The sequence below is a fragment of the Mustela erminea genome, chromosome 1 (genome assembly GCF_009829155.1).
Source record: "Mustela erminea isolate mMusErm1 chromosome 1, mMusErm1.Pri, whole genome shotgun sequence".
In the NCBI taxonomy this organism is placed as follows: Eukaryota; Metazoa; Chordata; class Mammalia; order Carnivora; family Mustelidae; genus Mustela; species Mustela erminea.
In genome coordinates, this window is record NC_045614.1 from 4,580,645 (window position 1) to 4,590,736 (window position 10,092).

Below are 10,092 nucleotides of genomic sequence, written 5' to 3' on the forward strand. Positions count from 1 at the left end.
GGACAATGGAAATACAGATCTGGACAAGAGATAGATGTGCATAGAGCGCAGATACAGATAGAACAGTAACAGAGGGACAGACATGGTCAGGACCCTGCCCCGAGCCAGAGTCATAGCCAGACATAGTCACACACATGGAGAGAGACCCATCCAGACACCCCCAAGCAGAGTTGCAGACCCGGAAAGAGACAGAATGCAAGTGGACAGATGGCCACCTTGTCCTTGGGAAGCACAAGGACATACTTGCAGCACAAAGGCAGAACACAATACAGGTACCCATGATCACGCACATACACAGAAAACCCCAGAGGCAGACTGAGGGAGTCCAAATTCAACAGACCCTGCGAGACTCCTTGGCCTCCTGAAAGGTACTGAGAAGGTCTGTATGGATATAGGTGTGCACAGGAGAGAATTCACATGCCTGGCATGTTTTGGGGGGAGTCTGGAGGTGAGCGTCTGTGTGGCTGTGGGGTCTGTGTCTCCTCCATCAGACTGTGTAAAGATGCAGGTGATTCTGTGCATGTCTGTTGTGACTGTGTTTATACCCCTGATGTGTGAACTCAGAGTGGGATTCTCCGGGCAGCTCAGAGCTGTATCTGGAATGTAAATGGGTATGGTGCCTGTCTCACAGATCCTGTGATGTCTCAGTGAAATAATTCATGTAAATTGTTTACTATGAGGCCTGAATCAAGATTTTGATATGCTCTGTCTGTTATTGTGGGAGGAAGGTCAGCTGAATGTTTAAGAAAGTGACCTTGGAGTCAGAGAGACCTGAGTTCAAAGGCCTGATTCCATTCTTTAATGTCTCCCTTCTTTAATGACCTTAGGCAAGTCATTTGACTTCTCTGTATTAATTAACTATTGCTGTGTAACAAATCACCCTAGAATCAGTGGCATAAGAGAACATACATTTGTCATCTGACGGTTTCTGTGGGGGCCAGGATTCAGGGCACAGCTTATCAGAATCTTCTATTGTGGGCTGTGGTCTCATCCATAGGACCAGCTGAGGAAGGGGCTGCTTTGAAGCTTGCTATTTAGTTTTTGGCAGGACTGGGTTCGTTGTGGATTGTTGGACCAAGCGTCTCAGGCCCTCACTGCCTGCTGGCTGGAGGATACCCTTGGTTCTTGGCCACGTGGACCTTCCCAACATGCTGCTCACTTCACTACTGCAAGCAAGCTGAGAAGGCCACAGAGCTCATCAAGATGGAAGTCCAAGTCTTTTGTAACCTGATCTTAGAAGTGGTGTCCCAATACCTCTGATGTACCCTGTTGGTCAGAAGCCATCACCAGGTCCAGCCCCACACTCCTTGGGATCACCCAAGGGTGTGAGTAGGGGAAATGGGCCTCCTGGGGGGTTAGTCTGAGAAGCTGCATTTTGTACTCTCTCCTTCATTCTTCTCTCTGTAGAAGGAGAAAATCAGGACATCTACAGTGCTCTTGCTCATTCATGCAACAAAGAATTACCGAGGGCCTGTGTTACATCAGGCTGTTCTAGGCACGTGGTGACCAAGGTAGACAAGATTCCTCTCCTTGTGGAGCTTACATGCCAGTGGAGAGGCAAGAGGACAGACAAAAGAAACAGGTGTGTAAATAGACAAGATAATTTGTGAGTTAGCAATAGGGGCCATCAGTGAAATGAAACAAGATAGCGGGTGGAGAGGGGCTGGGTGCTAATTTCTGTTTGCCAGGGCAGGCTGCTCCGAGGAGGTGACATTTGAACGGAAAGCTGTAGACCAGAAGTGGCCAGTCGTGAGCACCTCTGGTAGCAGAATGGCATGCACAAAGGCCCTGAGGTTGAATCAAGCTTGATTGGATTGAGCACAAAAAGGTCACTGCAGCTTCAGCTTAATGAGTGTGGGGGAGGGTGATAGGGATGGAGTCAGCAGCGGGTAGAGACCAAGGTGAGAATTTGGGTTTCAGCCTGAGTGCGAGGAGGTTGGTGGGAAGGTTTGAGCTGGGGAGGGACAGTCTCTTATTTGCATATAAAGGCTCCTCTCTGGCTGCTTTGGAAGGAGGACTCACTTCAGGATGACTGGAGTGGCAGAAAGGTGTCCAGGAAAGCGAATGCAGGGAGGTTTCTGAATGTGGAAAACGGTGGCTTACACTAGGCTATAGACAAGTGGGGAGAAGGGGTCAAATTTGCTATACATTTTGGAGCTGCAGACAGTGAGCCTCAGCAAAAGCTAGGAAGTGCGTGCGGGGCATAGGAAACGAGGAATCAAGGCTGACTGCTAGCTTTAGGGTTTGAGCAACTGGATGGTGCCATTCATTGGAGAAGGGGATGTTTTGGGAGTAGAAGAGGGAGTTCTTTTGGGGCCACGTTGGGTTTTAGATAACAAAGAGAGCCAAGTTCACGGCCTCATCCATTGTCTTTCTGCTCCACCACCCCATACTCTGCTGAGCCTGCTGAGCTGTGGGTTGGTGGGGGCGGGGTATCCAGGCTGTTGTCCCTACACTTCCTCCTGGCTGTGCTGGGACCCAGTCAGGGGGCTGGAAGGCCAGTCCGGGTGTGGTGGGCGAGCACAGAGTGTGGTGGAAAGAGCTGACTGGTTCTCAGCATCTCTCCTCCTCTCTTGTCGTCCTCCTGGTTTGCCTGCCTTTGGTATTGCAGAAGTGAGAAAATGAAAAACAAAACAAGACAAAACGTTTCCTAGACATCTTCCCAGCTCCAGTTCTGGTTGCAGATGAATTTCTACCAAGGAAAAATGCTCCTAAAATTTGGAAGGCAGAGAGGCAGAACTCTGGGTGTACGTGTACCTATTTCCAGCTTTGCGGGTGTTGGGAGGTGTCCTTGGATTCGGTAATTCTGGGGGCAGCCTCTCGAGTCTCTACATTTCTCACTGAGCAGAGGAAGCAGCTCCTTGATGGCCGAGCTCTGTGATGTTCCACAGGATTCCAGGGCTACTAAAAAATGTGTTCTCATGAGCAGTACCAACCCCATCAGCAGGGAGCTTGTTAAAAATGCAAAGTCTGGGGGCGCCTGGATGGTTCAGTCAGTGGAGCGCGCAAGTCTTGATCTCGGGATGTGGGTGTGAGCCCTGCGTTGGGTAAGGGAGATTACATAAAAATAATATCTTAAAAAAAAAAATGCAGTCTTGGGCCCCACTCCCCCAACCTACTATACCACGAACTCTATGTAGAACCCAGGAAGCCATGCTCTAGCCAAGTTTTCCTGTTGATTTTTATTTTTTACATTTTCTTTTTTAAACTGTAAGCTCTACACCCACCTTGGGGCTTGACCTGATGACCCCGAGACCACGAGTGTGTTCTACCCACTGAGACAGCCAGGCGCCCCTTCTTGGTGATTCTTTTGCACATCAAAGTTTAAGAAATACTGGCCTACAACCCTCCAACAATGTTACAAGCCCCTAAATCCTTGCATTAAATCCTTTTCTGCTCCAAATGCCTACCACAGTCCTTGCACTGAGCTCTGGCTGATAAAGGGGAATCAGAGTTCGAGGCTTCACGGGGTCAGCGCTTGAACTCTGGCTCACCGCTTCATAGCTGTGGGACATCGGGCAAGAGACTCCTTGGGGCAAACTGCAATTTGCAAAGATAGTCACAGCCACATCTCCCATCCCATATGCCCTTCTGGAATCTTGTCTCCAGTCTATATCCCAAACTCTCGAACCTGGGTAGGCTTTCATGAGCCTGTTGGTTAGGAGTCCGGAGGACACTCTCTGACTTCTGAAGATAGGTCAAGCAAATGCAGTGTATTCTGCCTTGCTCTCTTGAGATGGTTGCTGGGGGCGGGGCGCGGGACTAGTCACCAGGCTGTGAGGATCCCCCAGCAGACTACAGAGGGGAAGTGAAGCCCTCCTCCCACCCCTTCTGAGCAAATCGAGGCTCAGAGGCTTGCCCTACTCAGTTACCCAGCTCTCTGGGGATGGCACGCTGAAACCTCCGTCCCTCTCCCCAGCACCCCCAGAGCAGATGCCCCGTCCCCACCCCCTTCCATCCCGAAAGGCTCACTTGCCAGTGGCGCAGGACGACGAAAAATGCACAGGACAGAAACAGGGCAGGACACCGTTTATTAAGCAGAGGCGAAGGGAGGCCGGAGGGTCGAGGGCACAGCGCCTTCGGCAGCACGCTCCCAGGCTGCAGCAGCGGCCGCCCTCCACCACCCCTGCGGGGGAAACCGAGGTTGGCGAGAGCTGGAGGGGAGGGAAGGGGCGCTCGGGGGAGCCAGAGATCAGAGGGGAGGGGGAGCTCAGCAGGAGGGGTGGACGACAGTCAACTGGGGCTCCTAGGTCTGGGGGCACCATTGGGGCTCTTGGGGGAGGTCCAGGAGAAGGAGCGCGGGCGGGGGCGGGGGCGGGGAAGGCTGGCTCACGGATCAAAGGTCAGCTAGGGCCCGAGCGGAAGCGGAAGCGGAAGCGGAAGCAAGCGGAAGCGGAAGCAGCAGCCGCGAGGTTCCAGGTTCCTGGGGGCCCTAGGCCACCTCCTCCTCGGCCTCCTCCTCGAACTCGCCCTCCTCGGCCGTGGCGTCCTGGTACTGCTGGTACTCGGACACCAGGTCGTTCATGTTGCTCTCGGCCTCGGTGAACTCCATCTCGTCCATGCCCTCGCCCGTGTACCAGTGCAGGAAGGCCTTGCGCCGGAACATGGCGGTGAACTGCTCGGAGATGCGCTTGAACAGCTCCTGGATGGCCGTGCTGTTGCCGATGAAGGTGGCGGCCATCTTGAGCCCCCGCGGCGGGATGTCGCACACGGCCGTCTTCACGTTGTTGGGGATCCACTCGACGAAGTAGCTGCTGTTCTTGCTCTGCACGCTCAGCATCTGCTCGTCCACCTCCTTCATGGACATGCGGCCGCGGAAGACGGCGGCCACGGTCAGGTAGCGGCCGTGGCGCGGGTCGCAGGCGGCCATCATGTTCTTGGCGTCGAACATCTGCTGCGTGAGCTCGGGCACCGTGAGCGCGCGGTACTGCTGGCTGCCGCGGCTGGTGAGCGGCGCGAAGCCCGGCATGAAGAAGTGCAGGCGCGGGAAGGGCACCATGTTCACGGCCAGCTTGCGCAGGTCGGCGTTCAGCTGGCCCGGGAAGCGCAGGCAGGTGGTGACGCCGCTCATGGTGGCCGACACCAGGTGGTTGAGGTCGCCGTAGGTGGGCGTGGTCAGCTTCAGGGTGCGGAAGCAGATGTCGTACAGGGCCTCGTTGTCGATGCAGTAGGTCTCATCCGTGTTCTCCACCAGCTGGTGCACCGACAGCGTGGCGTTGTAGGGCTCCACCACCGTGTCCGACACCTTGGGCGACGGCACCACGCTGAAGGTGTTCATGATGCGGTCTGGGAACTCTTCGCGGATCTTGCTGATGAGCAGCGTGCCCATCCCAGACCCCGTGCCGCCGCCCAGCGAGTGGGTCAGCTGGAAGCCCTGCAGGCAGTCGCAGCTCTCGGCCTCTTTCCGGACCACGTCCAGGACGGCGTCCACCAGCTCGGCTCCCTCCGTGTAGTGGCCCTTGGCCCAGTTGTTGCCGGCTCCCGACTGGCCTGCAGAGGGGAGGGGCGGGGAGGGGGCATGCCCCGCGGTTATGGGGAGAGCTCGCCCCCCTTGCCACCCCCGGCCATGCTAGCGGGTGGATAACGAGGTGGTTATTTCGTTAGTCCTTCTCTCTGCTTCCCTCCTTGCCTCTCTTCACCCAGCAGCCGGAGGGATTTGGGTAAAACCCAAATCGATTCATGCCCCACTTCGGCTCAAAGCCATCCCACTTCAGCTCAAAAACCAGCTCCACTTTTTAGTAAAAACCCAGGTCTTCCCCTCAGCCTGCAAGGCCCTGCCGGACGGGCCACTTCCTCACTGCCCCCCACCGCTCTCCCTCCCCCCATAACTCTGCTCCAGCCACAGGGTCCTCCTTGCTGTCCCTCCAACACACCAGGCACATTTTTTGCCCCAGGGCCTTTGCACATGCATTCCCTCTGCCTGAAATGCTCTTCCAGCAGATACCCATGTGGCTCTCTCACCTCCTTCAGGACCTTATCACCCTCAGTGAGGCTCTCCCTGATCACCCTATAGACAACTGGACCCTTTCCCATTTTTTATCCCTCTTGCCTGCTTATTCTCCCCACAAACACTGACAAACCTGTGCTGTCCTATTAATCATGTTTATTGTCTGTAATCTCACAGGGAAGTGTGAGCTCCAGGAGGACAAGGATTAGTATTAGAATTCGCGCTGGTATTTTCACAAAAAGGTAATATTTCCTCTCATCCCCTCTCCTCTGACTCCACACTGGTGTGACCTCATCAACCCTGCCCTGGACTGGTTCCCACCCTCGTCGCCATCTCTTATTCCCACAAAGTCTGTTCTCCTCCAAGCCGCCAGAGGGTGTCTGTGAGCACCCGAGTCCGGTTACCCCCCTCTACCCACAAACCTCCAGGCCTCCCACCCCCTCAAGACACAGGCAAAGTCCTCCCTGCAGCCCACAGGGCTCTGAAAAACCTACCCCTACCCTGTCACCTCCCTGCTCTCACCTCCTCCCTCTCTCCCCCTTGCTACTCTGCTCTGGCCACACAGGCCTCCTTGCTGTTTCTCCAGCACATCAGGCCTGATGCTGCCCCAGGACCTTTGTACCCGCTGTTCTGCTGCCTGGGATGCCCTCCCCCCCCAGATATTCACATGGTTGACTCTTCTTCAGGTCTCTGTGCCATGTCACTGCCTTAGAGAAAATAGGATTGCCAGCTGGCTCCACTGCCTTTTCCCTACCCTCTCTCCCAGAGACCATAGACTCTCTTAGCCCCGATGGAGCCAACCGTGGTCATCCTAGAATCCCTCACATCCTTTGGCCAACATTATTTAGTCCTTCCACAGCTAGATCCTCAGGACATATTGTGCGCCATACCCATGCCATACCCACACAGTAGCATTATTGATACTGATCATATTGATCGTATCGTATCATGATATTGATACATATCATTATTGATTTGATTGCTGAATCATCACCTAGACCAGAGAGGGGAAGTCGCATGTCCAAGGTCACACAACTTGTTCTGTCAATGCCTAGACTTCAGACTCTAACCCGGCTCTGAGGAAGAGAGGTTCCCTGGGGTGCTGGGGGAGAGGGTGGAGCTTGGGGTCTGAGGCCAAGTGGGCGTTATGCAGCCAGCCTGACCTAGGAGGGGCTGGGAAAGGTTTCAGAGAAAGTTGTTCACGGAGTGTGCCTGCTCCTTGAGCCTGAGTGCTGCAAATGTGTCTTGTTGTTTTCACGTGCTGTTCCCTCTGTCTTGCACACCTTTCCTCCCTTAAGTGCTTCTTGGCACTGCTCCTGTTTTAGACTGCAGAAACTGATGATAATGGTGAAGACAACACTTGCTTATTTACCTTTTGCTCTCTGCTGGGCATTGTTCTAAGTGCTTTACACATATTAATGGCTTTAAGCCTGGCCATCCTGAGATCCCGAAGAGTAGGTCTTTTTTGTAACCCTTATTTTAAAGATGTGGAGACTGGGGCACAGAGAGATTAAAGAGCCCGGTGGACGTCCCCCAGCTGACTCAGTCAGTGGCTGACTTGTACTTATTTTTCTTCTCTGTTGCCCATCTCCCTCCATCAGGAGGTTGGGTCCCTTAGGGTAGAGAGTTTCATCTGCTTTGTCCATCTGGGGGTACCGCTTCTGGCATGTGGTAGGTGCTCGATAAATTATTTGTGGAATGCATGAAATGTCCGAGCTGGCATTTTCACACAGGCAGTCTGGCTCAGGTCCATACTGTTAAATTCAAATGCCACCTCCTCCAGGAAGTCTTCTCTGCACCCTCCCCCATATCACATGCCTGTCCTGGACTCCCACAGTGGCCTGTGTGTCCCCTGTCACAGTCCTGACTGCCCTGCCATCTCCCGCACTGGGCTGTGGGTCCCTGTGATTACCACTGAGTTTCCCATGCCATGTGGAGAATTTTCACCAAGCATTTGGAAGTAAAAGGAAAAAGGAGGGGGCTTCTCGTGCCTAAAACTCACCAAACACAAAGTTGTCAGGCCGGAAGATCTGGCCAAATGGGCCAGAGCGGACAGAGTCCATGGTGCCAGGCTCCAGGTCCACCAGCACGGCTCTGGGAACGTAATTTCCTCCTGCAGGGAAGCATATGGAGGGCAGCTGGGGTGCGGGAGTGCCAGGAACCAGCATCCTGTCCCCTCCCGGCCTCCTGGCCCGCACTCTGGCAGGTGCCCCTGAGCCCTACCTGTGGCCTCATTGTAGTACACGTTGATTCTCTCCAGCTGCAGATCACTGTCCCCGTGGTATGTGCCGGTGGGGTCGATGCCATGCTCGTCACTGATCACCTCCCAAAACTAGAGCGATGGTGGTTTTGGTGTTAAGGGCAGAAGGAAGGGAAACAGGAGGTCAGGCCTGTCCCTGTCTCTGGGTCCACGACCTCCAACGACCTCCCTAGCTGCCAACCTGTACCCCACCCAGCAAGGTGAATGGGGGACTGGGAGGCATGGTGGGGAGGCAGGGATGAGGCAGCAAGAAGGGAGAGGTGGGGGCGGGGTGGGGCAGAATCATCACCTCAGCCTATGCTGCCGGCGTCAGCTCGCCTGGGCTGCAGCCGCGGGGAGGGGCAGGGTCTCTTTGTGCATGTGAAGAGGACAGTGGGCCAGCTGTGAAGCCAGCTGTGGCCAGCGGACAAGAGGGCTCTGCCCCACCCCCATCGCCCTCTTTGTTCCCGGCCTGGTTCTGCCCCCCCCCCCCCAGCCGTCCCTGGGGTACTGGACTCCTGGGGACCCCATCCCTCCGAAGGGCCCAAGGTAGGGGAGCTCTGCAGAGCTCGCGGGCCCGCTCCGCTACTCCCGGCGGCCTCCGACGCCCCATCCCCCGCGCACCTTGGCTCCGATCTGGTTGCCGCACTGGCCGGCCTGCAGGTGCACGATCTCCCGCATGGCGGTGGCGCTGATGGTGGACGCGGCGGCGGCGCTGATGGGGGAGCTGCGGCGGCGGGACGCGAGGCAGACGCTGCGGCGGCGGCGGCGGCGAAGCACGGTCCCTGCGGCCCCCGGGCGCCTCTATATGAGCGGGCGGGGCCCGCGTCACGGCGGGTCACCGGCCCGCTCCGCCCCCTGGTCCCGCCCCGGGACGGAGGTTGAGAGGGTGGAGGGATTCCCCCCCCCACCACGTCCAGCGCCTGGAGACCTCGGGGGGCACCGGCTGGGCCACTCCAGGGCCACTTGCTCCCCCACCGCAGGCCGTGGGATGAAGCCCCCCAAACTCCACGGGACCATCTCCGGCTCCCAGCGCGGCCTGGTGACCCGGCTCCTGCGGAGACACGGCGAAACAAGCACCCGAGAAAGCCGGCCTCTCCCCTGCCCTCCTCCCACCCACCCCCAGGGCGGCCCTGCCTCAGTTTCCCATCCGTGGCCTGCCTCCCCATTCCATTCAGGTCTCTGGCGTCAACTGAGAGGACTCCTAGTGGGGCCGCGCTGGGGGCTCCAGAGTTGCGGTGTGTTTGGGGAGGGGGGCGGGCAGTCCCCGGAGGACTTGAAGCCGCATAGTAAGTAACAAGATTTTTCTTCCACGTTTGGCTGGGGATGCTTCTGGAAGGTGATGGAGGCTGTAGGGAACACGGTACCCCCCCCCCCGGGCTTTGGGTCGTGGCAGTTGGGGCAGCCCCAGCCTTGCCTGGGGTTGAACATCAAGGAGTAAGACTTCTAGCGGGACTCTGCACGGGGTGGATGATTAGCACCCCCTCCTGCCCCTGGGGGTTGCCTCGCGCCCCCCCCCCCCATAGACCCCTCTCTGCTCCAGTATTGTCATTCATCACAAGGCCTGCCCTACCTTTGCATTTCTTGTTAGCTCTATGACCTTGCACAGGCCACTTTGTCTTTGGCTGAATTTCCTTATCTGCAAGATGGGGCAGTCAAGAATGCCCGCCTGTAGGGCCAGTGGGAGGTCCCATGAGAGGGCCCAGTTAACAGCAAGCCGGCTCCAATGTTTTCTGCGAAGAGTAAACAAGAAATTGGAGCTGTTAGTGTTACCGTCATGATCCGGCTGGGAGGGACTTCCTGTGCTGACCCTCAAGGGAAGGCCAGACCTCTTGGGGCCACCTTCTCCTGACCTCTAGCTCTGCCTTTCCCAGGAAGCCTCCTCCTCACCTCCTCCACATGCCCT

At 56.4% G+C, this 10,092-nt stretch overlaps 1 protein-coding gene across 1 annotated transcript; it reads right to left on the reverse strand.

The window, feature by feature from the left end:
- Window positions 1-4,010: 4,010 nt before the first annotated feature.
- Window positions 4,011-8,882, reverse strand: TUBB4A (tubulin beta 4A class IVa). The gene is made up of 4 exons (XM_032308027.1): window positions 8,811-8,882; window positions 8,171-8,279; window positions 7,950-8,060; window positions 4,011-5,490 (listed from the first exon to the last, which is right to left on the reverse strand). The coding sequence occupies exons 1-4, from the start codon at window positions 8,865-8,867 to the stop codon at window positions 4,433-4,435; spliced, it is 1,335 nt and encodes a 444-aa protein (XP_032163918.1). The 5' UTR covers window positions 8,868-8,882; the 3' UTR covers window positions 4,011-4,432.
- Window positions 8,883-10,092: the final 1,210 nt, after the last annotated feature.